At 49.4% G+C, this 27,882-nt stretch overlaps 1 protein-coding gene across 6 annotated transcripts; it reads left to right on the forward strand.

Moving 5' to 3' along the window:
* The first annotated feature begins 11,477 nt into the window (after window positions 1-11,477).
* NLRC3 (NLR family CARD domain containing 3) lies at window positions 11,478-26,802 on the forward strand. Of its 6 annotated transcripts, none has more exons than XM_071571412.1 (20): window positions 11,478-11,820; window positions 15,102-15,246; window positions 15,459-15,591; window positions 15,737-15,885; window positions 17,051-18,794; window positions 19,072-19,158; window positions 19,850-19,933; window positions 20,203-20,286; window positions 20,807-20,890; window positions 20,999-21,082; window positions 21,518-21,601; window positions 22,394-22,477; window positions 22,998-23,081; window positions 23,187-23,270; window positions 23,555-23,638; window positions 24,135-24,218; window positions 24,331-24,414; window positions 24,635-24,718; window positions 24,929-25,012; window positions 25,461-26,802. In XM_071571412.1, exons 3-20 carry the CDS (start codon window positions 15,566-15,568, stop codon window positions 25,549-25,551), a joined length of 3,189 nt encoding a protein of 1,062 aa, XP_071427513.1. In that variant the 5' UTR covers window positions 11,478-11,820; window positions 15,102-15,246; window positions 15,459-15,565; the 3' UTR covers window positions 25,552-26,802. The 6 variants fall into 6 exon arrangements, with proteins under 6 accessions (XP_071427513.1, XP_071427514.1, XP_071427515.1 ...); XM_071571410.1 differs by having other exon boundaries at window positions 11,779-11,820; window positions 15,104-15,246; window positions 22,980-23,081; XM_071571413.1 differs by lacking the exon at window positions 24,135-24,218 and having other exon boundaries at window positions 22,980-23,081.
* Window positions 26,803-27,882: the final 1,080 nt, after the last annotated feature.

A 27,882-nucleotide genomic window follows, 5' to 3' on the forward strand; every position in this document is an offset into this window, starting at 1 on the left:
GCTATGGTTTGCTTTCTTTACTACACAACTTGATTGGTACCTCTCTCTAAACTATGCCTCACTGTATCACTGTTTCTGCCTGCTTTTTTCAGCAGCTGCTGCATACCTGTATTGTTTACTGCTCTTCTTGAAGCAGGCTCAAGGATGCAGGGCCCCCATTTCCCTTTCCATAGGCTGGGTTGTGCACACAGGCTTCTAATAGCACACTGTGGCCTGTGCTATTAAAATATTCCTCAACAAATCCCCTTTTTTCTTTTTGCACAACCCAGGCCTGGTTATTTGTCTTCAACACTAGCCATTTCATACAACCTAAGGCACAGCTAAGCACAAGCAAGCAGATTAAAATAGTAGCTGAACACACAACACCTTGCTTAAGTATATCTTGTAGCCACCCGGTAATGCTCAACAATTTAAGCCAATCACTGAAGGGAGAAGTTGAAACTGTCAGTTGTTGAAAACTTTCTTGCAGTTCTTTAAAGCTCTTATGTATAGATTGGGAATAATCAGATAGGTTTATACAACATATTTTTTCAAAGTTTTTGCATTCATGGCTTTGAGCTAATAGCAGGAAGTTTATGGCTGCTTTATTTTGCAAAATTGCATTCTCAATGCTATTTACATGAGTGGTCAATTTTGAAAGAGTTTTTGGCGTTACGTTTAGGGGTTTTTGCTGTTTAACAAGCTAATTGATGACTATTTATTAAACATGTTTTAAATGGGTCTTTGGGTGTTGCTACAGAGAGACAGAATAAATTTTCTTTAGTTTTGTTAGCAATTAAAGCAATAGAACTAAAATAACTACAGTGTTTTGAAAACTGGATAACTATTAAATCTTATCTTTTTTAGCTAAAAATTAAATGTAGATGATGTTACTATTAGCTTTTTTATAAAGTCTTTTAGCTATCTTAAATTTGCATGAAAAGGCATTGAATGATCTGACAAATTCATGCAGCACATCTATCAAATTTTTCAAGACTAAGGCCTTGAGCTAAAAGGTGTGCTGAAAGCAAGGAAAATTAAAAGCAGCTCTAATTTGCAATAATGCATACTTAATAGTTTCTACATCAGTGGTAAGACAAGGCATTTAAATTCCTCAGGTAGTTCTTTGGTCTTTAAAGATGCATTTATCAGTCATTTCAGACATCAGAGAATAGATACACACACACTCTGTCATTCTGACAATTTATCTTTCTTTGTAATTGTGCCACAAAAATGACAATAGCACTTCAGCATGGGCCTTTAGGAGAAGGCTACTGCACTTGATAGAGGCAGCCCTTCAGCTTGGGCCTTTACCAGAAAGCTACTGTATCTAAAGTTAACTGCAGCACAACTGTCATCATCACAAAATTCACAAAAAAATTATAGGTCATTTTTAAAGCAATTTGTTTAGCTAACTTCATTTATTTTCTGTTGATCACTTGCTTTTTCACTTGCAGCTCTTTCACTTTTGCAACTTTATTTTTTTCCTGTGGTTAAATTCACTAGTGTTCTCCCCTGATTTTTAAATTTAATTATTTATTTTTTTCCCTTTTTTTTCTTTTATTACTGTTCTTACTGTTGTTTCCGCCTTTTTATTTTCAGAACTAGTAATTGAAATGCTGCTCTATTGGTAATATAGCAAGTTTAACTTTATATAGGAAAAGTACTAGTTAACAATACAGTCAAAGCTATAAATGTAACCTTATTTTAATGACTTAAACTTTTACTAAATTAACATTACTTTGGTAACTTAATTAACACCTTAACTTTTAACTTATTTTGCTTAACTTTTAACTTTTTAACAAACTAAAAACACTATTCTATTGTACTTAAAATCTTACTTTTTAAACAAATTTAAAATATTATTTTATTAGCTTAACAACTTAATTATCTTAAGAAAAGAAAAAACATTATTTTAACTGCTTAACATCATTATTTATAACAAATGAAAAAAATTTTTTGTTGGCATTGTCATTGATGCATCAAGAAAAACTTAAAAACTTTAACAGAAATATAACAACATTACACAACATTACTACTGTAAACTGGTTATGTTGCATTGAGTTTTATAAAAACAGATTTTAACACTCTTAAGTCTTGCAATTTTAGTGTTACTTGTGGTAAATACACATTTTTGTATTTAAAAGAACATATCTTAACTAATTTAATGTTTTATAACTAAAACTATTATCTGTTTTAATTCACTTTGGCACTTTAAAAAGAGCTTTGTTTTGAAAATCCTTAAAATTAACAGATGGAAACACATCAAGTACTATCAGGTGTTATGAATTTTGAATCTGAAGGATCAAATTAAAAGCTTTAATCAGTTAAATGTTCTGGTAACTGATCTTGATTCTGTCAGAGGAAAACTTCTTGTTCCTATCCATCACTGACCCCCACCTGTGGAGACAAAAACAAAAACCCTTCCCCAGACCATCAAATGCTTACAACACTTTATCTGAATTAACAAGGGAATTAGCTTAACAGATCTCCTTTAGGCTTCTGTGTTGCTGTCTGAATTGCTGGAGAAAGATGCTGCATTCTGTCTTGCAGAACTGTGATCTCAGGGCATCAGGTGTCTGTGTTCCGTTGTCTCAAAGGCAAACTTTGCTGATGGGTGTTAAAGTGAGTTCACTCAAGCTGCTTGCTTTCTGGTTAACTGACAGGCTTTCAGTCCTTCAGGGGTATGCTGGGGTAGAAATGTCCACATACAGTGTTCTGGTTCTTCTGTGTGGGAACAATCCCTGGATGTTTTCTGTCTGGGAGGCGAGGATCACATTTCTGCTGAGATGGAGTCATCGTTCCTATCTGGCAAGGAAATCCCTTTGGAATCATACACTGGATGGTTTATAAAGTGTCCTGGTTGTCGGGATAGGCCTTGATTTTATCAAACAGCAGGAGTACTATAAATGGTGGGTTGATAAAGACACCGAGGTCGGGGAGCCTGGACCTATTAATTCTGCAGTTTTACAACAGTTGTATAAAGATTCCAACGTTAATACCTCCTATATGAATGTTTCCCCTGTTTAAAGAATTGTTGTTAATATGGCTTCCCTATGTATCTTTCCTTTAGTCATTCCCTATCCAAGTTTTTCTTCCCATAATCCCTTAGGTTTTTTCCTGCCACTCTTCCCCTGATTGGTTCTGGTTTGCCGCAGGGCACCAGTTTCCCATATATGGTTATGTTTCCATCCCTGTTTCCCATTGGTCCTTTCCTTGTTCCTCCCCCCTCTGTTCGTGCTCAGACCAATGGGATACTTCGCCCTCCCCTTTCTCCTCCCTTTCTTCCAGAATAGTCCACCACTCCCTTTATAAGCTGGCACCTCCAATAAACTTTGCTTCTCCTGTGGACACCTGGTCTCGTGTGTGGTTCTTTGTGGAGCTGCGCCAGACTGGGTGCGGGAGGAGCCTTCCCTTGCTTAGAGAGGTCAGCTAAAAGAGCTGATTATCACTTGGTGGTTGCCAATACTGCGCTTCTCGGAGCAAAGACCGCGCTGCCCATTCCTGGAGCTCCCTCATCCACCGACACCTGGTAAGTTAAACTGCTTTTCCTAGTACAAAAGGCTATCAGTCAGAGCTGTTGAACCACTAGATAGCAAATGTAAAAGCCAAGTTGCTGAGCTTTTGTCCTGGTTCCCTTAGTGTCTGAGCAGTTAGTAGTGGGGTTCAGTTTTGGATACTGGCTCTTTGAAACTGAAAGGATGTGATTCTACATATATGTGGGAAGGAAGGTATGTTGTCTCCTTGTTGGCTGTGCAGTTTCTAGGAAGCAAAAGAGAAGTGAATTTTACCACTTTTTTTCTAGAACCTTTTCTAGTGGACCAGCTGCTGAACATTTTTAGTTTTATAACTTGAGTCGATGAGACCTAAGGTTGTGAGGGGATGTAGAACTGAGCATATAGACCTGTGATTGTTGTGTTGTTTATAAGCTGCAAGGGGAAAGTGAAGGCCAGAGCTGAGAATTTTGTTTCAGTACCTTTGTTTACAGGAGCAATTGCTAGATGTTTGAAGTTTTGAAGCCGGGCTCTGCAAGAGTGAAAGAATATGATGGTACATGCAGCTAAGCAAGAAACCGCCTAACTCCATGGGAGTGGGTTGTTTTTCAAAGAATGAGAGTTAAATGCAGATGCAGCTTGCTGAGCTGGTATCTTTTGTCACCAATATCCAGACCTCACACATTTAGTTTAGGCACAAGATCTCCACAAGTTTGAAAGAATGTGAGACTACATATAGTTTGAAAGGAGAGCTTGTAGTTCCAGTGCGCACGGTGGTGGTGGTGCTATCCTTCAAAGTGACTGTGAAACCAATTACCTGTATTCTACCCTTTTGTTTTCAGATTAAAATTATGGAGCTGGGCTCAGTGAGATTTAAAATGTAAGTGTGCATGCAGCCGAGAAAAGTGCAAAATGTCAATGAGTGTTGTGCAGTTTAAGGCTGCATGGGGAAAGTGATTTCTGGAGTTTTTTGTTGTGAGACTATTTTTTTAAGGCAGAAGAATCTGACTGTCTCTCTGCAAGACTGAAAGTAGAGGATGCAACATCCAGCTGAGAAGAAACTTCCACAGGCTCTTCACCTTCCATTTGAAACTATTACCATCAGAATCAGGGGTAAGATGAATTCCTGTTCCAGTGCAGAAACAATTGCTGAATTACCCCTTTTCTGCGCAGCTTTTCAAATACACACCACAGGATGGGTCTACACACATTCCTTCTCAGCCCTACGCACAATCACAAGTTTTCACTTTGGAAGCCTAGGGACAAAATTGGAAAAGTCCTGCATAAAGTTCATTCACAAACAGTGTCAGCAGAGAACAATCTTGTTTGCTTATCATGTCTGACCATGGCAAGTTACGCAGCCTCCGAAGTGCATCCCACACCCTTTAGCTATGTACTTCCCCCAAGCTCTAGGTACCATCCTAGTCTTTCACAGATCTGTTTCAAACCTTAAAATGTCCAGCAGCTGCTTCCATACAAAAAGTCCTAGAACAAAAATCCAGTGCTGGCCTTCCCCATGAAGCCAGGAAACTGTACCTAACAAACTAGTAGTTTGCACTTTCCTTCTGAATCATCTACACCATCACATTCTTTCAATGTCACACTGAGTCCACAGCTAAGTGAGCAGCTTCTGCCTTCTCTTTGAAGCTATAAATTGGCCAGGAAAAAAGCTTTTGCTGACCTTACCCCTTGCCTGTGAAAACTTGTATTCACAGTGCAATCCCTTTCCAACCCATTCAGTGTCTCAGCGTCAGGACAGAAGGAGTTACTAGGTTACCCCTTCTCCTAGCAGCCATTAAATTACACACAACATGTGGTTGCTATGCACCTTCCTTCTTGGGAATATTCTCATCACATTCTGTCACTCTCAGAGACCTGTTTCAAGCCTTCAAACATCCAGCAGCTGCTCCAATATAAAAGGTATTAGAGAAAAAGCCACTCGTGATACCCCCAGTGTGGACTTGCAAAAGAAGTCAAGACTAAATTAGCTAAACCAGTCAAAGAGCAGATTCCTTCCCATTCCAAATTATACGTATCAATAAGTTTTGTCACTCTTGCAGAATCCAGCTACACAAAAACATTTGGCAAAAAAAGAGCTCATAAAAGTGCCAGATGAGAAAATTCTTGCTGGCTCCACCTTCAACTGTACTCACTGAACTGCACCACATCCCGTGGTCTCTGCACTTCCCTTCTCAGCTCTCTGGACCATAATAATCTTTCAGTGTCACAGAGTCAGGATCCTAAACTGAACCCCACCAGTCACTGCTCAGACACTAAAAGGACTGAGACAAAAAGCTCAATAGCTTGGCTTTTACATTCCCCTTGTAGCGGTTCAGCAGCTCTGACTGATAGCCCTGTATACTAGGAAAAGCAGTCTAACTCACCAGGACACTCCATAAACACCTCAGTGTGTGAATCCATAAGTCCTTCGAACCCTAAATGTAGCTCTAAGACACGCCCTAAAACTCACTCTAACCCTAACGCTAATACTAACCCTAATGCTAAACCTCACCTTAACCCTAACCCTAACACCAACCCTAACCCACTCCAACCCTAAAACTAATCCACTCTAACCCTAACCACAACCTCAACCCCAACTCCAACCCTAACTCTAACCTTAACCATAATCCTAATGGTGCTCACTAACCCTAACCTATTTCTAGCCCTAACCCTAATCCAAACCCTAGCGTCTTTTTTTCATGAGTCTTGGAATAATTGTAATGATCATTTGCCGATTTCATTTTGTATTTGGCATATTTATGGTTTAGATTTATTTAATTCTCTTTGCTGTAGGTGGCATTGTAGTTGTAATAGTGGAATTGGTGTATTTGTTCGCTAGGTGGCACTGTTTTGTGCAATGTTGCTTAATTGTTATTTCAGTTTCCAGTAGATGACGCTGTGGGTGTAAATGTTCAATTGTATTTGTTCGCTATGTTGCAGTGTTGCTTGTAATGTTTTAAGTGTTATTTCATTATTTTTCCTGCAGTGTGGGTGTCATGGTGCAATTGCTGCATTTGATTGTTAGCTGGCAGTGTTGTCCATATTGCTGTTTTAACTGGTATTTCATTGCTTTTCTAGTGGCACTGTGTGTGCAATTGTGCAATTGGTGCATTTGTTCAATAGGTGGCAAGATTATTTGTAATGTTGTTTAATTGTGGTTTCATTGTGCTGTAGGTGGTACTGCTGATGCAAATCAGTTAATGACTTTGTATCTTTAACGTGTTGTTTATTTTCTGTGGATGTGTGGTATCAAATACATGCCCAGTAAGTACAGGTGATTTATTGCTGTATGTAATTAGTTATTTATTAGTGAGTTGATTCTGATATGTGAATGATTGCTGTACTTCATTGGGTATCAAATGGAGGTTGGTGCTGAAATTTTGAGTCCATCCCCCAAAACTGAATATGGATGAAGATTCCTCCCAGACAAAAGGGGCCAGGACAGGAAGGTCTTGCTGCCCATGGAGTGCCCTGGGTGGCCCATCGACTGCACCTGAGACCCTGAGGCTACAGGCTTGCTTTCCTGCCTCTGAGAGGTACCTTTCCTATCTATGAGCCTGTAGCCTCTGTATCTCAGGTGCAGATGAGTGGTTGCCCAAGACACTCCACGGGCAGCAAGACCTTTCTGTCCTGGCTCCTTTTGTCTGGGAGGAATCTTCATCCATATTCTGTTTTGGGAAGCAGACTCACAATTTGAGCACTTGGCTCCTGCAATGAAACAACAGCACTTTCCCCCAGGAAAGAAAGCCTGTAGCCTCGGGCAGGCACTTCTCACCCTCCCGGGCACTTGGGCATCATTGATGCCTCTCACCTTCACCCTCTTGTGCCTCCCCTGTCACAGCCATCAGCCACCTTGAACACCACAATCACCTTTGCATCCATGAGGCAGCACAGGGCATCCCAGGGATCTGATAGGGTGAGAAACAGCACGGCTGCGGCTCAGCCCCTGGCCAGGGCCTGCTTGGGAGCATTTCCCTGGACATGTGAGGAGGGGAGAGACTGGTGCGGCTACAGGGCCATCACTGGTCCCAGGGGGAGCATGGATACCTAACGTGGCTCCTCACTTCTGCTTGGCTCTGCTCAGTTCCAGCTGGCCCCTCTTGTTGGCATTTGGCTGTGTTCAGCTCAGTTTGGGTCAAATTGGTTCAGTTTGACTGGGCCCACCTACATGGTGACGCCCAGGAAGGGGCTCCAGGTCAAGTGCATCCCATCCCATCCCATCCCAATCCCAGCCCCATCCCATCCCAATCTGCATCTCATCCCAATCCCCAAGCCAGGTGTGTTGATATTGTGGTGGACAGAAGGACACAGGGCCACAGGTGTCACACACAAAGCTAATTTATTAATCTACAGGTCACACATAAAAAGGACTTCAATCTACAAGTTAGTCTATATAAAACCCAAATTCCCTCCCCTGGTCACTTCTTGTAGGTCCATGGCTGTGTCCATGCACTCTGCCACAGCTGCTAATTGGATGTCACACGCTCTCCACATAAAAGTTAGTTTCATGAGACATTATCAAAACACATCCCATTCCCACAGCCTGCTTTCTTCTCAGCTTCCCTCTTGTCTCTTATTGTTCCAGATATTCCACCAGTTTTTCTCACAGTTCTTTCTTATCTCTTTCTGCTCCATATTTCATCCAGATTGAAACCACCTGTAGTCTCAATCGCCACACAGGTGTCTGCTCCCTCAAGAAACCTGAGACTAACTGCATAACCCATTGGTAAATGGCTGGGGTTTTGTCTCTTCCACCCCAGGGAACCCCCAAGCCTCACAAACACCCACACTGCTCTAGCAGAAGGGTCTCTGGAAATGTGCTTTGTGCCTTTTCTGGGTGTGGAAACTGTTGTTCTCCAGGAGCAGTGGAGCTGGGGTAGTTCATTATCCTCAGGCAGGTGACTGTGGTGGGCTGAGCTGGGGAGGGTCCCCAAGCACCTTCTTGCCAAGTAACTGCATGAGTCAACAAGCACAGTCACCTCTGGGGCTTTTCTCACCTCCATTGAGAGTTCTGTGTCTATGCAGCACTGAGGGGAAGGGAAACGGTTCCCGCCTGCCTCCGGAGCCAAGGGAGCACTGCGAAAGAGATGTTTGCAGTCCAGAGGACAAGAGGCAAAAGACCTTTATTGCAAAATACGCGAGGCTTTTATGCGGTCCCGGGGGAAAGGTGCTAGAGCTGGGATGGATGGGGTAAGAACTCTGGACGGGGCAAAGAAATAGGTGCTCAGCCAGTGAATAGGAAAACAGAGGGACCAACGCCCAATAGAAATCCATGGTCTGGGGATAGACAGGGGCAGTAGCCAATAGGATTAGGACAGAGGCGGAAGCTGGCGGCAGCCATAGCCATGACGCCCTGACTCCTCAAGGCAGAGGCATCCTGGCACGAATGGTTCGTCCCGGAGCTGCGGGGGCGGCTCAGTGCAAGTTCTGGCTGCTGCCGCCACTCCGACAGTGCAGGGGAGAGGGGGGAGGCAGCCCACGGAGAAACAACGGCTGCCCCGGACTGGCGGGGTCCTGCCCAAGCATGTTCGTGTAGCTCCTGTTGCAGCGTGCAGGGGGCAGGTCTGGGACCGTCCCGGGCCTGGGGGTCCCCGAGGGGGGTCTCGCCCAGCCCGGGAAGAAACAATGCTGTGTTTAACGAGCTCCTGGTAGTGACTCGCTCAAGAGAACAAAAAGCCACCGAGGAACACAAGGAGAACTGGGGACGGGTGGACACAACACAGGGTGTTGAGGGGTTTCTTACAGAAAATGCCCATCTGAGCTACCCAGACTGTATCAGCCCTGTGAGACAGCTACCAGCTAAGAATAAACAAGGCCACAGCTGCTGTTGACTGGTAAAGGAGAAATCACTCCCCGGGAGTTCACAGCAACTCCCCAGAACTTTCCCATGAGAACTCCATGTTTCTCACAGAACTCTGGAGATTCACTTGGGAACAGTCAGGATGTTTTCATCAGAACACTGGATTTGTGAGATATGGACTATAACCAATTAGAATTGTAGTTTAATGGTGCGAGATTCAATTTAGCCAATTAGCACATAGCCTCAACCCTATATAAACCGTTTGCAGTGTGTTAATAAATGGCATTCTGCCATAAACCATAATGGCTTGTTGTGTGATGCCCTTCGATTCTCCGTGAAATTGTTTAACTGGCTGGCAACCCAGCAGCAAAGTGATAACGAGCAGGCAGAGGTGACACAAAGCTTTGTAACTAAAAACCTGATAAAGGTTAAACCACATAGTTTTAAAACTTCAACAAGTCTCTCATATGTATGCAACTTCTGAGGTTCAGGGTGCTTTTCCAGCGCTGTCCTCCTCGAGCTCCACAATCAAAGCCTGTTCTTTCCACACTTCATAGTCTGGTGTGTTTCCCACATGTGTCACCTCTCCAGCTTCCAGAGGGGCTGCAGCCAAATCTGTCCTGTCAGGAACTCCAAAGGTTTGGCTTAGTAAATACATTGGGAAATTTGGGGTTGAAGCACATAAACACGACTAGAAAATGCATGAGGGATGTGTGGCAAAGAAATCATTCAGATGCGTTATTTAACATAAATGAAAAATTGTGAAAACAGGAGATACATCCCCCACTGGGGCTTCTGCACAGTCATTTTGGATGGGAGGGATCTTTAGCTACAGATTATTGGGAAAGAGATGACTCGTGGGACTTTCCAGGTACCAGCTCCTATTGAAAAAAAGCCTTCTAATGTGGGAAATCACATACCTAAAACTCTGCAGAGGAAGAGTTTTTCCTGGGTGCAGCCCTGGGACTGGCAGAGAGCAAGGCTTGAGCTGGAGCAATCCTTGGGAGACATAATGGTCCAGTGTTGTGGCTGGAGGTCCAAATTCCTGCTTGCCCTCATCTTTCCTCCCCAAACACAGTTCACTGGCCATGAGCTCACCCTGACCTCCACCATCACCTCCACCATCAGTCAGCCTGATTTGATGAAGGGAAATATGTGTAATTACAGCTTTAGATGAAGTTTAATTAAAACCATGTGCTAGATAGAAATGCACACAGCCCTCCCATTCCCCTTCCTCGAGGGAAGGTTTTCTAACAGGACTTTCATGTGTTCTCACCACTGACTTCTGCTCACTCTGACCCCTTCCAAACCACCCCAGCACTGGGACATTTGGTCCAAAACCATACCACTAGACACAAAGCAGGCAGCAAACCTCATTATTCTATTTTTTATGGGATGTGCTCCTTCTTTTTCCCAGGCATTGCTGTTCTGCCCTGGGACTCACAGCCAAGTTACTTGCCCTGTGTCTCAGTGCTGCGATCCCACCCTGCCCACCTATCCTCAGGGGTTTCTTTGCTCAGTATCTCAGAATTAAGAGAATTTGCTTAAATGTCAGCAAAACTTTTATAGGGTTTACAAACTGATGTTTTTATAGAACCAAATGCAAAATAATGATTGATACCACCTGCCTGTGTGGAGCTAGAGCGGGGAGATCCCAGTGGTCCCACTGCCAGTGGCTCTGGCTCCTTGGGTGTGGACATGGCAGTCCTTGGTGGGATGGGATACACATCTTTGAAGATAAATTCCTAATTTCAGGAAGCTTCAGCACTGCCAGAAAAATGGCTTTGGAGAAAGGGGAGGTTATTCCTACCCTTTTATTCTGTTCTTTCAGTATACAACTTGAATTTACTCTGGAAATGTTTCCACACATAGCCCAGCAAGGGGCGTAGCTGCTGTGACTCCAGCCTCTTCCATCTGATATCCCCAGCATTCCTGGCTAGTACGGGTGAGCTTGTGGTTTTGCTTCAAGGGAATTCGCAGTAATTTGGATGTTGTTGAGGCTGGTTTTGTGGCTCCTGGAGAAAGTGTCTGTAGCTGCTGAAGTCTCGATGCATGAAGCATCTCACCAGGACAGAGCAGGCTGTCACTTCTGGGGGTCAGAGGGACTGAGGGCAACCACCACGCACTGCTGGTTTTCAGCTGATAACTCACATTGATTTGCATAGTTGTTAGCTCTGTGCTGACAGGAAGAAAGATCAGCAAGACCTACAGTGCAGGAAGGGGTGAGGAGAGAACAGAGAACGGAAAGAGAGAAAAACCACTGGGCAGGAACTGGCAGAGGGTGGTGGGGAACCCAGACTTACCTTCTGCAGTTGCTGCTCTAAGCATTGCCCCAACGACTGGGTACCATCAGTTCCATGTGTACCCCAGAGATCAGCAACTAGAGGGGCTTCCATCTTCTACCTTGAACTTGAGCATTCATCAAGGAGGAAGCAAAGTTCTGGGGATAAAGAGCTGAGCAGGGCATGTAGGGGCTACATCCTTCTGCTGCCATGAGGATACCCTCCTGCTCCCACATGGACCGGGGGAAGGTGGCACAAGGCCAAGGTAAGGTTTTGTGAGGGTTTTGAAGGGGTATGGGGAGAAGGGGAGGTGTCATTTCATTCTCTTGTGTGGGGACAAGAGCTCTCGATGCTAGACTTAGCATCCCTCAGCCCTTCCCCAGCCCACCACAGCAGGTCAGGTCCTTGGGTGAGCTGGTGCTCAAAGTGCCAACCACTGTCCCCTTATGCTGCCAATGAATCTGCTCATGAGCCCCTGCAGAGCTGATGCAGTCCAGGTGTTGTTGGCACCTGCTGTGACAGCTTCGGGCACAGCATGGTCCCGAGTTCTCAGCAGATTCCTAAAGCACAGAATAATGGATTTCTCTGAGGGAAGTGTCTGGAGAAAGATCTGAGAGGCCACTAGAGCAGAGAGGCATTAAATACCTGTTGTTTGCAGACAACTTCCTTCTGTGGCCATCTCAGAACTGTCCCTTCATCTCAGATCCTGTGTTGAGCTGCTTTGGTCATGTTGGACTACCAGGAGAGAAACTGCATGATTATTTAGAGCTAGAGATGAGCCAGGAGTTGCATCTTCTAGGTCTGTATTCTTTAGTGTTGATGTCAGGCAGTTTGAATGCTGGAACAGGATAGCACAGTGAAAAGCATAGCAGCTGTTTGAGAGACGATGGTCTGTGCTGGAGGGCAGGGACCTGCCAGCGTGGTGGTTGTGGCTCCCAAGCATTGATGGGTTTAGGGCAGGGACACTCTGCTAACAGGTGTGGTGGGATGTTGGGATGTGAGTTTGAAGGCTTCTGGAAGAACATACCAGTGTTACTGGATATCCTTAGATGGGGGATTTTGCCCCAGGCTGGGCTTTTGGACCACACCAGGAAAAAAAAAAGTGTTATTGCCAACTTCTTATCAAGAAAATCCCCCGTTTCCCTCCCTGGACCTTGCAGGTGCCATTCATCAATTTGGCTGGGCATCCTCCTCCCCTCCAGCCTCTTATCTTGGTGTCCTTGTGGACACAGGCAAGGCAGGGCAGACAGAAACCAATGCTGGATCACTACTCCTCCAGCTGCTGGTGGCACACTTGTCCCTACTTGATCCTGGCCAAATGGTAGCTACACACACAGGACTGAGGGCCATGAGTGCGGGATTGACATCTCAGGCACAGAGGAGTGTGACACTTCCTGAACATGACTCATGCCAGCACCCTTGGAATGAGATGGGTCACATCGTGTCATAGAGCCCGGTTTTGGTTGGCCCCTGCCCTTCAGACAGCTCTTGTGAGAGCTGATAAGATCCTTCACTCCTGTAGGATGCAGCCTCCGTCATCCCCATGTGGTCCTGGAGCTGGACCTGAAACTTTGCTACTGGAACCAGAAAAAAATGGCAGAACTGGCGTTATTTCTTCTGCTGCTTTGTCTTCAGCTGCTTTATTCTCCTGGTGAGATGCCTCTGCATGAGCTGACCCACGTTTTTGAAGTAGCAGTGGTGGACACCATCAAACATTCTCTGGTGTCAGAGCAGGTTTCCCCATCAAAGGGCTTTTTCTTGCCCACTATGTTTCAGAGAAAGGGCTGCAGGGAATAACCCTGCAGCAAACCCGCTTTCGTTCTGGCTGTGCTCTGGGCTGCATGCCAAAGATGAGAGACTTGGGAACTGCAAAGACTTAATTGAACTTTCCAGGCTGGTTAGGGACAAGAAGACATCAAAGGGTGAACATTTCGCTGTGAATTGCTCACTGAGCTCATTTAATTGATGGTGTCTTAATTGACCAGGCCACTGCATGGGGGCTGAAAAGTAAGAGCAGCTCTCAAAGCCCTGCTGCTCCCTCTGTGGAGAAAAGGGCTTTGCTGTGGGATCACCAACACTGCCAGAAGCATGTGGACCTCTGACACCTCTGACACCATGGCTGGGCAGCCAGGGAAGAGCAGAAGGACTTGGGTTTCATTCCTGGAGGGAAAAGCTATGAGCTCAAACCCAGCTCCAACAGCCCCTCCCACCTCTATGAGGACTTGTCCAGGAACCATCTGGGCAGGTGGGGATGGGCTGCTGCTTTGTCATCCAGCACCAATCTGTCACTTACTCCACTCTGTAGGATGGGCCACAAAGTGGTCTCAATGAAAGATGAGCCAGTGGGTCTGTGAGGTACTTGGGCCTGGGATATGCTGTGTCTGGTCCTCTCCTGAGACATCCACACAGCTGGGCTTGCAATTCTGGTGGGAGAAATAAACCTCAGCATGGATCCCCAGGCAGGAGGATGAACAGATGTTCCAGAAGATGTTCCTGACCTTGCATTATGAAGAGGTTGAATTTGACGAAAGGAAGTGAGCATTATCTGTACCTGTTGTGAAGGCTACACCAAAGCCCCCAGAGTACCCACATCTCCCTCAGGACTGGGTTTGAGAAAGGTAACACTGCCTGGGGGAAAAACCTCCTTGAAATGCCTCTGATCAGTCTGCACAGAGGTGTTCATGTGGATCTAAAGCATCCTAGGAGCTCTAGAATGGAGGGGAGGAAAGGATGCTTTTCCAGGACACAGGCCAGGGCACTGAAATACTGTGTGTGCATGACTGCTGTGATCAGACATCCCCTGGGGCTGGGTTCCTGCCTGGACACGGCCAGCACCTGAAGATGACTTTGGGGCTGGTGGAGAGGCCACAGCACACACCTGCTAAAATAGGTGAAGCTTGGAGCACTCTCAGCCATGGAGGCATTGCCCTCTCCAACTCTGCTGGAAGAACAACAGGACTCTGAGCAGATACAATTCTTAAAAATAAAATGCCAAGCCCTCAGTGTGGTATGGCAGCAGCTGAGGTGGGGGAGCAAGTAAATGGTCCTTCCCCATGTGATGATTCAAGAATGCTGATGAAAGTGGAGCAACTTCAGAGCTCTGCAACAGGATGTGGTGTGGGCCACCCTCAGCAAACCCTGACAGAGGCTGTGAACGTTAGCAAGGTGAGTTTGAAACCAAAACAGGCCCTTCATCACTCTGCCTGCTGCCCCACAATTTCCTCCACAACACAGAGAAGAAGAATGCACAAGCAGTTCAGAGCCCTGCTGTCCCTGTGGTGACAGTGGTGACACTCAGGTGCTCACCAGGTGATCCACAGGGGCATCATCACAGCAATTAATGCATCACTCTGCCCAAGAAAGGTTCTGGCAAAAGTGGTGGTGGTGAGGGCACTAAGTTTGTGTCATACGAGGTCTGGCAGAGATGCTGCAGCGGGACGGCCCCTGCCAGGGACTCTGGTCAGCCAAGTGCTGATGAATGGACCCTTGGTGCAACCACAGTCAGCACCACAATAGCTCCTGATGCTCTTCCTGTTCTTCCACCAGAGACATGGGTAAGGGTTGAGGAGCCCCAGGTGATGCTGTGAGCTGGCCAGCAGATGCAAGGTGGTCTATGGGACAGCCACATTCCTACCAACACAGCATTCCTTGCCTAGGCATCACCCATGTCACAGGAAGCCTCTGATGGAAGGTGAGTGGTGGCTGGGCAGCTGGAGATCCATCATCTCTGGGGAGTTTCAGACTCAAAAATGGGTGAAGGTGGGGTACCCAGATTGTGAGGGTTGACAGCAGTTCCTCATTCAAGGGCTTGGGGACTGCTCTGCTGACACAGGTGGAACAGCTGTCTCTGAAGAGAAATGATCTTGCTCAGACTTTTTTCTCTGTATGGACTTGGTTTCCCAGGAGGAAATGTCATTTCATGACTGTGTTCTTCAGTCTCTAACTCCAATTTCAATGACTGCTGCCTTGACCAAAAAGCTCCTAAGAAAAAAACCTGACATGGCTTTGGGATGGCATCATCCCAAGGAGGACTTGGGTAGGTTGCTCTGGAGGGCTCTAGTTTACCCTCTGCTACCTTCAGAGTCAGAAGGAGTATGCCACTGCTGCCCTTCCCTGTCCCCCCTCAGCAACATGCCCAGGGCTTGCCCAAGACCCAACTGTCCCACTCTCCTTTCCCTCAGAGGTTTGGATCAAGCGGTACCACAAGCAACTGGTGAGGTCCATCTAACTGCAGTTCCTGGAAGAGATCATCTTCCACCTGGAGAGGCTGGAGCTCCTGACAGTGGAGGAGGCTGGCCAGGTGCAGGAGCAGAGCTCCCTGCCCGAGCAGGTGAGGGCCATGGTGGACATCCTGACTGGCAAGGGCAGCTATGCCTCCAAGTCCCTGCAGACCTTCATTGAGACCACCAATTCTCAACTCCACCTCCACATCACCGTCTATGGTAGGAAGCCCACTGGGGACCCAGCAAGGTGATCTGCACACGTGGTCTGGCTGTGGGCACTGGCTGGAGCACCCCAAGATGTGCACAGAGCTGGGAAGCATTGGTGGCTCTGCTGGGAGCGTCCATGGAAGTGATGGTGCCATCACAGGGTCTTTGCTGGGGAAGGACACAGCTGAGGGTTAGAAGAGCTCTCTGCCAGGTCTGAGGGACCTTCCTCCAGGCCTCTCACTGCACTCAGCACACATCTCTGGGTAGCCCAAGGAGCCTTAAATGTCCCCAATGTCCAGATCATACCAGTCAGTCCCAACAGTTGGATTGGGAACAGGAGGTTGGCAGAGGATGGCTGGGCATCCCTAACCTTATCCACTACTGGCTGTCCTAACTTCAGGCTCTCTTTGCAACCCTCTTGCTAGGAGAGGTTTCCCTCACTTCTCTCCTGCTTGGAAGGCTCCAGCCTTGCCTGGTGTCCACTCTGAATCTCTTGCAGCACCATCTCCTGCTTGTCCAGTCTTTGCTGGAGGGTTTCATTCCACTGTACTGGAGCTGTGATACCTGAGCCAAGTCAGCAGGACAGGTCCAGAGGTGGTCACCAGCTTCAGCCAGTTCATGGTGGTAAGGCAGGACAGAGGTCAAGCCAGGAAGTCAGTCTAGAGGTCAGGAACAGGCCCCACGAGGGCAACCAGGTTCAGACAGGCCAGTGATCACCAGGCAAGGGCAGAGTGATGAGTGATCAAGGTCCAGATCAGAAAGGTCCACCACAGGCAAAGGCATAATGGTGCTGTGGCCAAGTGCTCCTACAACATAGCTTAGAGAGCAGCTGAAGACCCAGGTCTCAGTTTAAATGGACTCCTGGACTAATGGGTGAGTCTGATTAGGGCCATTTAAGCCTTTTAGTGCCCTCTGAGCGTTGGTGTTTACCTTCTTGCCCAGATGCAAGGGCTCCATGATGTTTCCCCTCTGCATGGGCATGGCAAATATGTGAAGCAGCTTCTCTCATTTGCTTTTGTGGTTATCATCCTCCTTCTCACCCCACTCTTTCCCTTCTCTGTGCAGAGCCCATGGTGCAGAAGCACCTGGAGAGTCTCCAAAGCTACTATGGGAATGGCTTGGAGACAGGTGTCCTGCAGCGACTCATCAACCTGCTACTGGTGGAAGGTTTGACTGATATCCAGCAGAAGGAGCATGACATCCTGCAGACTGAAACCACAAAAGGCCTACCAAATGCATCCAAAAGCATCCCTTTGGAGAAGCTCTTCCTGCCTCTCTCCAAGGTCAGCATCCCACCACGGAACTCTGTCACCATTGGAGTGGCTGGGATTGGCAAAAGCACACTGGTGAAGCTGTTTATCTACATGTGGGCAAAGGGGGAGATCAACCGGGACATTGTGTTTGTGCTGCCCCTCACCTTCCGGGAGCTCAACACCTACGAGAAGCTCTCTGCCGAGAGGCTCATCTGCTCAGCATTCCCTCACATCACTGAGCCAAATTGCATCTTGGCAGGAGCCGCCAGGACCCTGCTCATCCTCGATGGCTTGGATGAATTCAAGACTCCTTTGGATTTTTCCAATGCAGTGGTATGCACTGATCCCAAAAAGGAGATCCAAGTGGACAGCCTGATCACCAACATTATACGGGGCAACCTGCTGCAGGAGGCATCTGTCTGGGTCACATCGCGGCCAATGGCAGCCAGACAAATCCCCGCAGGGCTGGTTGACAGGATGACGGAAATACGAGGGTTTGGAGCTGCAGAGATGAAGGACTTCTTGGACCAGATGTTCTTTGACAACAGAGACCTGTCCAGCCAAGTCCTGCAGCACATCAGGGCTAACAGGTCATTATATGTCCTGTGCACTGTTCCTGGCTTCTGCCAGATATCTGGCTCCTCAATCGCTTATTACTTAAAAACCAGTGTGGATCAACCCCAAGAAACAATCATTGTCCCCAGGACCCTATCAGAAATCTATTCCTATTATTTTAAAATGGCTCTGGGTGGTAACTGTCTGGAAAAGCCAAGAGAAACCCTCAGGATTGAGCAGGCTGTGAACAACAGCAAGAAGATGGTGGGCAGCCTGGGCAGACTGGCCTTCTATGGGCTGCTCAGAAAGAAACACGTGTTTTATGAGCAAGACATGAAGGCATATGGCATCGACCTCTCCTTGCTGCAGAGCAGCCTGTGCACTCGATTGCTACTCAAGGAGGAGATGAAGACCTTTACAGCCTATTACTTCTCCCACTTAACCGTACAGGAGTTCTTGGCAGCTCTTTATTACTACACAGTGGCAAAGCGGGCAATATTTGACCTCTTCACAGAGAGTGGGATGTCCTGGCCCAAGCTGGGCTTCCTCAGCCACTTCAAGAGCACTGTGCAGAGGTCACTGCAGGCAGAGGACAGGCAGCTGGACATCTTCGTTCGTTTCCTCTCTGGACTCCTCTCCCCGCAAGTGAACAAGCTGCTCTCTGGGTGGCTCCTGGTTAAGGATGAGCACAACAGCTTCAGAAGCCAAGCAGCCACCTTCCTCCAGGGCTGCCTGAACACCGACTATGCCATCTCCTCACGCACAGTGAACATCATGCACTGCCTGTATGAAATCCAGCACATGGAGATCGCCAAGACTGTGGAAGAAGCAATGAAGAATGAGAGCTTGGCTGGGATGCTTACCCCTGTGAACTGCTCTGCCTTGGCTTATCTCCTGCAGGTCTCTGATGTCTGCGTGGAGGAGACAAACCTCTCCAACTGCCTCACCTACAACGTCTGCAAGAGTCTGCTCTCCCAGCTCCTCTTCTTACACAACCTCAGGTGAGTCCTGATGGGATTGCACTGGGAAACACAAGCCGGGTTGCCGGGCTGTAACTCATAGTCACAGAATGGTTGGGGTTGGATGGGGCCTTAAAGACCAGCTCATTCCAATCCCCCACCAACATTGTCCACCTGCAGAGAGCTGCCTTGGGGCTGACAGTGCATCAGCTCTGAGGTCCTTGAGTTTCTCCACCTGTGATGGGTAGATGTCATGGGAGAGTCGTCCTTTCTCCACTTTTTTCTCCAAACACTTGCTCTTTCCTTGTGTCTTCTCTAGGTTGGACAATAACCAGTTTAAGGACAATGTGATGGAGCTGCTGGGCAGTGTGCTGAGTGTGAAGGACTGCCAGATCCAGAAGCTCAGGTGGGACCTGGCCCAGGGCAAACAGAATGTCCTGGGAATGCAGCATGGGCCTGGAGGCACCTCAAAACCAGAGTGAGGGTCCTCCAGGAGTGTCTCTCCCACTGGCTCCCCAGGTGCCTGCTAACAAGGACAGCCCCACATGACCTCCTGCACACAGGCACAGCGACCTTCCCCCATTACCTCATGGTGGCTGGGCAGGTTGTTTTGCTCAGCCTTCCTGGAACTGCTGTCTCCTCACTGTTGCTAAAAAAATGAACAGAAATCCATGGGTTATCCCAACAAATTGCTTCCCGAGGTCACGGCAGTTTGCTGGACACCTGAGGCTCTGCATGGAGGATCTGATGTAGGGAGGGGACAGGCTCCTGACCCCCATGCAGGGAGATGCCTTGTCCCAGACAGATGGGTCCCCACTTTCCTCACCTTCCTGCCCTTGCTCTTGGCTACACAGAGTCCCCTGTGCTGCAATCTGAGCTCTATTTTCATGACACAGTTTAAGTCTAAAAAATCCCTTTCCACCCTGTCCTTGCAGTCCTCTGCCTCCACCTCAGAGAGCAGACCTTGGAGCACTCACCAAACGTTCCCCATAGCTTTCCTCTGCTCACACATCCCAGTTGCACCCTGGGATATGCCAAGGGCTGTCAAAATCTTTTTCTCCCACAGAAAAACACCCATTTTTTCTTTTTCTGGGCAGCTTGGCAGAAAATCAGATCAGCAACAAAGGAGCCAAAGCACTGGCCAGGTCACTGCTGGTGAACAGAAGCCTGACGGCACTGGAGTAAGTGTTCCCCCTGTACCAGCTCCTGCCATGCACGTGTTCCCCACTGGAAACTATTCCCACAGCCACAGTGGGGCTGGATCCCACCTGGCCTGACTGAGCTGGGAGAGTGTCCAGCCCCTAAAGCCACCACCACTCAGAGATCAACATAACTCTTGTGAGCTGCTGGCCTGATGTCCCACTGCAGCAGTGCCATGTGAAGACATCTGGCTTAAATGGCACATTCCACTGCTTTGTTAACCTTGGCTTTTCTGCCTGTCCTGCCCCAGCCTGCGGAGCAACTCCATCGGCCCCGCCGGAGCAAAAGCACTGGCTGATGCACTGAAAAAAAATCAAATCCTGCTCTCCCTGAAGTAAGTTGCAATTTCTGTAGCACCTCCAGGAGCAGATCCCCAGGACAAGCCTCCTTCCATCTCTCTCCTGTTCCACTGAGGTTTTCCCAACCTCCAAGGGCCAGCATGTGGGGAGACCCTGGTCATAACCTGGTTCTGTTACTGGGCAGTAGCACGAATGCAGGTGACTGAGAGGGTGACAAGGGCAAGCCCTGGGCCAGAGATGCTGGGATTCTCTTGCCTCTCAGCTTCAGTGGGTCCAGGTTAAGGTTGAGCCTGAGGCTGAAGCTGAGGTCCAGGTTGAGGTCCACCCCTCACATGGGAGCTCATGGAATGGTGTTGCATGGACAGAGGCATCTCCTGGGGGAGAGGAGCAATAGAGACTCTTGAACAGGGATGACTGGGGACCAGACCCTCTTCTCATGCCAGGGATGAGGGCAAGCAAATGCCAGGGCAGGTGGCCACTGCCTCACAGCCCTGCATAGCTTCTCACCCCACTGCAGAAGCATCTGTCCCCACCTTCACTCCTGACTTCCTGCAGCCTTCAGCACAACACTATCAAGGAGGATGGTGCCACCTTCCTGGCCGAGGCCCTGCTGACCAACAACAGGCTGGTGACCCTGCAGTGAGTGAAAAGGACCTGATGTCCCTCCTTCAACCACCCAGCATACCAAGGTGCCACCGATGGGGGCTTGGCACTTGACACTCACGGGTGTCTTCCTCACCTTTGCAGCCTGCAGAAAAATGCCATCGGAGCCCAGGGTGCCAGGAAAATCGCAGAGGCGCTGAAGCAGAACTGCAGCCTCAAGGAGCTGATGTAAGCACAGCACAAGGTCGAGGGGTGGTGATGCCAGCACCACATTTCCCAGGATCTGCAGGCAGGGGTGGCAGGAAGGGGGCTGGGCCATGAGACAAGCAGGATGGACACTGGTGGCTTTACCCAAGGCAGTTGGTGTGGATGGAGGAGGCAGGGCCTGCAGGACTGCCTTCAGAGTGACCCTGTGGAGATGCTCTCTGTATCTCCAGGGATGCAGGGAGACATTTAAAGAACAGAGAAGCTGTCTTCCCTCTTGCAGAGGCAAGCAGCAGGGCTCCAGGCCCTGTGGGAACATTAAAAGCTATTTCAGAGATATAACAGAGGTTGTGAATGAGATAGCAGCGAGTTCTTGCTCACTGCTGGAGCAGGAAGAGCCTGGGGGAGGTGATTCCATTGCTGGCAGCATGGTAACACCAGCTCTTTCTCTTCTCTTAGACTCTCCAGCAACTCGGTGGGAGACAACGGCTCTGTTGCCTTGGCCGAAGCCCTGAGGGTGAACCACAGTCTGCAAAGCCTTGAGTAAGTTCCCCCGCCATGCTTGGACTCCTGCTTGCCAGCAGAGCTCATCCTCCTCCCTCCAGCTATACCTCTCACCCCTCAGCCCCTGAGACTGCCCCAGACTCTCCTCATGTCTCTCCCAGTCCATGTGCCCTGGAGGAGCACAGGGCTGTGGATGCTCCATGCAGGCTGGAGCACCATGTGGCAACTCCAGCAAGAGCCAGGCTGGCCCTGCCTTTACCATGGTAGCACTGACCAAGATAATCCTCAACCCAGTGATGATTTTTTTTTCTGGTTTGGAGGATATTAGTAGCTTTGGGCCTTCTCTCTCTCAGAAGTGAAGGGAATTGAAGGAGGAAGGTACTGGGCTGGGAACTGGCAGAGTCAGGGTGGGATGGTGCAACCTTTGCTCTCCTTGGAAGCAGCAGCCAGACACCTCTTCTGCCTGGCTCCTGGTGACAAGAGTCTGTGTCTCCATCTGTCCCTGGCTTCCCACAGTGTGATAAGGACACCAAAAATGTCAGCTGAGCTGGCAACTGTGGTAACAGCCAGGTGGGGACAAGTCTGCCCCTAAGTACTGGCAAACCCCATCACCTCTGCTTGGTGGGGCAGTGCTGCCATGGTCAGCAGGAGATGCTGAACCTGCCCTGGCTGTTTCCAATGTTGGTCCTTCTGCCTTGGCTCCCCCCACCTCCTGTATCTGGGAGATGCCCATTTCTCATTGAAACAGGCACTTTTCACCCAAGCATGACCTCACAGCCTACTTGTGATGCCAAGACTGGCTTGTCCTCATACCATCCCTGTTTGTCTCAGTCTCCAGAGCAACTCCATCAGCAGCACAGGGGTCACGGCACTGACAGCAGCTCTCTGCTCCAACAAGGGACTCATCAGTCTCAAGTAAGTAACAGTCTCTTGAGCCACCCGGGCCAAAAGCTGTTACTGAGATGTGGAAACCTTCTGGCATTCTGGCTTGTGCCTGTTTTTTTCCACAAGTGCTCCAGGATGCTGAAAACAGCTTCTGTCCCTCCTCCAGCTCTGAGGATCTTCTCTCCATCATTAGATTTTTCCCCTTGGGACAGTATCTGTTTAGCCATGTCTTGGAATGAAATGATGGCAGCAGGGATGGGAGGCTGCGAAAAGGCCCTGATGGGCCACCAATATGCACAGGATACACAGGGAGTAAAGATGCAGGGAATGAAGGTGTTGATAAATGCAGGCAATGAAGATGCAGATGGGGATGCAGATGTTGATAAGGATGCAGGGAATTCACTGCAGATGTTGATGGAGATGCAAGTCAGACAGACTGCCATCCTCAAAATAGGTTATTTCAGTGGCAGAGCAGGGGGTGAAGGGGGCTGTGAGGGAGTAGCTGATGTCCTGCCTTTGCTGCTCCTCCCAGCCCTGTGTCTTCCCCCAGCCTTCGGGAGAACTCCATCAGCAAGGAGGGGGGCCCTGCCATCGCTCATGCCCTGCAGACCAACAGCACCCTCAGGAAGCTGGAGTAAGTCCAGTGGATCCCAGGAGGGCACCCAGATTGCTGCATGGAGTCCCTGGAGTTGTCCCAAGGCCTATGTGTGTGACTTGTGTCCTCTATCCCTGTCTCCAGCTTAGCAGCGAACCTGCTGTATGATGAAGGAGGCAAAGCCATCGCTTTAGCCATCAAAGAGAACCGGGCGCTCACATCCCTTCAGTGAGTTTCCCCCTGGATCAGGTCTGGTTTGAAGCCCCTTGTGTGGACACAGAGCAGGGACACTGCTCCTGGCCCTCAGCCCCTCCAGGCTGTGAAAGTGGCACCCCTGGGTTGCCCTCGGTGGGAGGTGTATTGTGCCAACCTGGATGGACCCATGGGGTCTTGCTCAGGGGTCACATCCCAGCCTCCATCATTCTGGATGGATGCAAAGGTGTATGGAGCCTGGAGGGATTAGGGCATGCTCGCAGCTCCAGGCTTCACCTCCCATTTTCTTCTGTTTGCAGCTTGCAGTGGAACTTCATCCAGGTAAACGCTTCCATGGCCCTGGCACAAGCACTACAGTCCAACAGCAGCCTGGCCAGCCTTGAGTAAGTGGACACAGGCAGATGGGTCCTGGACAGCACCTTCCTACTGGAGGGGCTCTTGAAGATCATCTTGTTCTACCCCCTGCCATGGGCAGGGACACCTCCCACTAGACCAGGTTGCTCCAAGCCCCATCCAACCTGGCCTTGGACACTTCCAGGGATGGGGCAGCCAAAGCTTCTCTGGGCAACCTGTGCCAGGGCCTCACCACCTCACAGCTAAGAATTTCTGCCCTCTGGTAGTGGGAAGCCATTCCCCTTTGTCCTGTCCCTCCAGGCTTTTGTCCAAAGTCCCTGTCCAGCTCTCTAAGAGCCCCTGTTAGGTACTTTGGGGCTGCTGTGTCCCCACTTCATGTGACTGTTCGGGGCTGCTCCAAGTGCCTGGTGGCCTGGTCCCACTCCAAGCCATTTGGGAATGCCAGGCACATTGTGCCCTGTGCTCGCGGTCCCTCCTCCTCCTTGGGGTGCCCAGGCCACGGGCAGATGCATTTGGGTGTCTCAGCTTGCAGGAAAATGCAGTCGGAGACGAGGGAATGGCCGCCCTCTCTGCCGCATTGAAGGTCAATACGACCCTGGCAGATCTCCAGTGAGTATCTAGGCTGTGGCAGAACCCTGGTGTCGCAGCCTCGTTAGTTTATCTAATTAGCACACCATGGCCACCTCACAATGTGTGCTGAAGAGTCCCTGTTCCCTTGCAGCCTGCAAGTGGCTTCGGTTGGTGTGGCTGGTGCCCAAGCCCTGGCAGAGGCCTTGATGGTGAACAAGAGCCTGCAGATCCTGGAGTAAGTGCTCAGTGGGGCCATCAAGTCCCCCATGGCTGTGACACTGATCCCTGAGGTGTCCGAGCCTCTGGTCCTTACCTCGGCATGACTTCCACTCTTGTGTCCTACCAGACTTAGTTTGCTCATCCCTTGGCTCCCTGGTGTGGGACCACCTCTTCCATCTCCTCCCACCTGGGATCATCCCAGGCTGTCCTTCCTTACCTTCTGCCTTTCTTCTCAGCTTGCGAGGAAACTCCATTGGTGTGGCAGGGGCCAAGGCAATGGCCAATGCACTGAAGGTGAACCGCAGCCTCCGCTGGCTCAAGTAAGTATTCCACTCCCTGGGGTGAGACAGGAAGAGCCTTTCCAGACCTTCCTGGAGGGAGCAGCAAGGGGATGGCCAGGCCAACAGTTCTCAGTGGGGCAAACCCCTGAGCAGGTGGCTTTTCCCAGTGTCCAAGCCATACCTTCCCTTCTGTGTCCCATCGGCCACATCTTCCTGGCTGGGGCTTTCTGACCCTCCTGCCTCCCTCAGCCTGCAGGAAAACTCCCTGGGCATGGATGGAGCTATCTGCATTGCCACTGCTCTGAAGGGCAACCATGGTCTCACCTATGTGAAGTAAGTGGCTGCTGTACTGGATGGGGCAGGGATGGGGGAGACCATGGGAACCATCCAGGGACTTTCCCCACCACTGGTACTGCCCATTCCTGGCAGTACCAGTGGCATCCCATATTGCTCCAGGTATGACAGCCACAGTGCCCACACAGCTCCAGATCCCCCAGCTCCTCTCCAGGGATGATCTGTGGCAAAGAACCACTTCAAAAGCCAAACAGTCTATACAGGGAAGAAGGGGCTCAGCCACTCCAACTCCCCAGGGGCTTTCTCCTGGCTGCCTTCAGGCTCTCAAATCTAGTCTCCTGGGAGTGGGTTCCAAGCAAGAGCTTCTGGATGAAGTGGGGATGGTGCAGGTGATGCTGGTGCGAAGCTGGGAAGCATCTCTTGTGCCCACCAAGGATCCTGGTTTAGCTCATATCCAAGCCTGAGTTTCTCTTGTCTTTGCTCCCAGCCTGCAGGGGAATCTTATCGGCCAATCAGGAGCCAAGATGATCTCCAACACCATCCAGATTAACTCCCCCAACTGCATCGTGGATGTGTGAGGGTGGCTGGCTGCAGTGCAGAGGGTGCCCAGTGGGTCCCTCTGGCCAGTGTGACTCTGCAGGGAGCTGCTTGGCCCCCATCTCAGGGAGGAAACCTGAGGCATAGAGAGCTCCTGAGCTCCCTGGTGTGGCCCAGGAGGACTGAGGGTGTCCGAATCAGCAGTGCAGGAGGGTCAAGACTTGCTGGTGTTGAAAGCTGAGGGATGTATGCCAATGTCCCTGTTCATCCAGGCTCTGGGGGAGCTTCAAGGAGTAAGTAAAATGCAAAAAGGAGGGAGAAAGGGCCAGACCCAACTCGGCAGACCTTTGTTTCATGGGTGATTTATCTTCGGGCGGCAGCAACCCCTCCTACGATCTCCATGGGGTTACAGTGCTGTGCTTGGACCCTGACTCAGAAACGGTGCATCCTGGAGCTGCTCTCTGTTCCAGCCTGAGTCACTGTGGGCAAATGCTGCAGCACCCCCGATGTGGCTCCAGGACTCTGCTTCCAGTGCCAGCTCTTATCTGTCTTCTGGCAAGCATCCAAGAAGAACTGGGTGAAACGCAGACAGGATTCAAAGCAACCCCTTCTCACGTGGTTACATACAGCCTGGTCCTGTAATCTCCTCTTGAAATCCCATATGGACACTTGAGGTTTGCTGATTCCTTGCTCAGATGAGAGCAATGCTGTGGACCTGGGCACTTGCAGCAGGATCCTGTGCTGTTGCTGTGCCATCAGTAACAGGTTGGTGCTGGCCAGATATGCCTGAAGGGTTTGGTAGAGTTGTTCTCTGTTGAAGGGACAGGCAACCCAAGGCATGAGCTGTCTAGCACACGTGTCTTGGTGCTACACCAGGACTGCCTTAGCTCGCTGCCCCTCAAGTTCAGGCTGGAGTTCTTGGGTTTCCTGCTGTTGCCATTAGTGACAAGTTCTGTGACCTTGGGATGTGTCTTCCCAATGTCCCACCTGCAGGTAAACATCTCCCCTAGCACATCACATTTTGGGCAGGCTGCTGAAAGCAGAGGTGACAGGTGATGCGTTTGTGTGTGTGACAGAGACCCAGTGACTCTCCAGAAGGTACCACGTTTGCAGGTGAACCATTAGCCAATATATGCAACTTCCCAGAGCCCACTCCATCCACTCCTCCTCCTCCCAATTCCACCCCAGCCAGAGCTGCACACTCAGGGCAGTGACTGCTGCAGGACCTTGGGGCTGATCCCAGAAATGCCACACTGAGCTGTGGATATGTACACACTTGGAAATAAACTGGTTTCTGGATGAGAAGATGCCTTGTGCAGCCTTCGTCTTGCATTGCATGACATATGGGGTGAGCTGTGCTCCACAGCCCAGGCTGCAGACCACGAGCCAAAAGCTCAGTTCACTGGCACAGGGGTGGCTGCTGATGGTGCTGCTACTCTGGCCTGGCACAAGAAGCTGCAACACAAACTGCAGCTTCGCTAATCCTGGCTGGTCATGCAGGAAGGCTAAGTGGCAGTGGTGTCTGAAGAGCGGCTCTGTGTCTGTGCGCACAAGCTATGAAGTCACATTTCTACTTGGGCCTATAATATAGAAAATAACACAGAAAACTCTGAAACTGCCAGACTGTGAGACTAGACCCAAGTCTTACAGGAAGTCGTTCTCATGGGTCAGATATATCACAGACTGGTTTGGGTTGGAAGGGACCTTGAAGATCATCTCATTCCACCCCCTGCCATGGGCAGGGACACCTCCCACTAGACCAGGTTGCTCCAAGTCCCATTCAGCCTGGCCTTGGACACTTCCAGGGATGGGGCAGCTAAAGCTTCTCTGGGCAACCTGTGTCAGGGCCTCACCACCCTCACAAGCTAAGAATTTCTTCACAATATCCCATCTAACCCTGGCCTCTGGCAGTGAGAAGCCATTCCCCCTTGTCCTGTCCCTCCAGGTCCTTGTCCAAAGTCCCTCTCAAGCTTTCATTAGGGACTGGAAGGGACTCTAAGGTCTCCCTTGATCCTTCTGGCCTCCAAGCTGAACAGCACACATGGAGGATCAGAGTGGATTCCCTGTATAACATGGAAAAACATTCTGAGCACAGGTCCTCAAATCAGGACATTCCCATCCCCCAGGAGAGAGATGTGATAAGCAAATACACCTTCACCTTGGCTGTCAGAGGACCACCCTAATGGCTCTGCAGTGAGTGTTTGCCATCTTTGGTATCTGCCTCCTTCAAAGTAGAGTGCAAAATGCCAATTAAGAAGTGCAAAAAAAGTGTCCAACCAGTCAGTTCAGCGTATCACTGCACCCACATATGCCCCATTACCACCCAAAAACTGGCTATATTTACCTGTCAGGTTTTGTCCCAGCTTGCCATG

The sequence above is a fragment of the Pithys albifrons genome, chromosome 16 (assembly GCF_047495875.1).
Source record: "Pithys albifrons albifrons isolate INPA30051 chromosome 16, PitAlb_v1, whole genome shotgun sequence".
Lineage (NCBI taxonomy): Eukaryota > Metazoa > Chordata > Aves > Passeriformes > Thamnophilidae > Pithys > Pithys albifrons.

Excerpts from the sequence above, each read along its gene's own strand:
- NLRC3 (XM_071571411.1), top strand. The coding sequence starts at position 15,566 with ATGGCATCATCCCAAGGAGGACTTGG. Across the intron at positions 20,891-20,998 it reads AACAGGCTGGTGACCCTGCA|CCTGCAGAAAAATGCCATCG; the intron begins GTGAGTGAAAAG and ends TCACCTTTGCAG. Across the intron at positions 24,415-24,634 it reads AAGAGCCTGCAGATCCTGGA|CTTGCGAGGAAACTCCATTG; the intron begins GTAAGTGCTCAG and ends CTTTCTTCTCAG.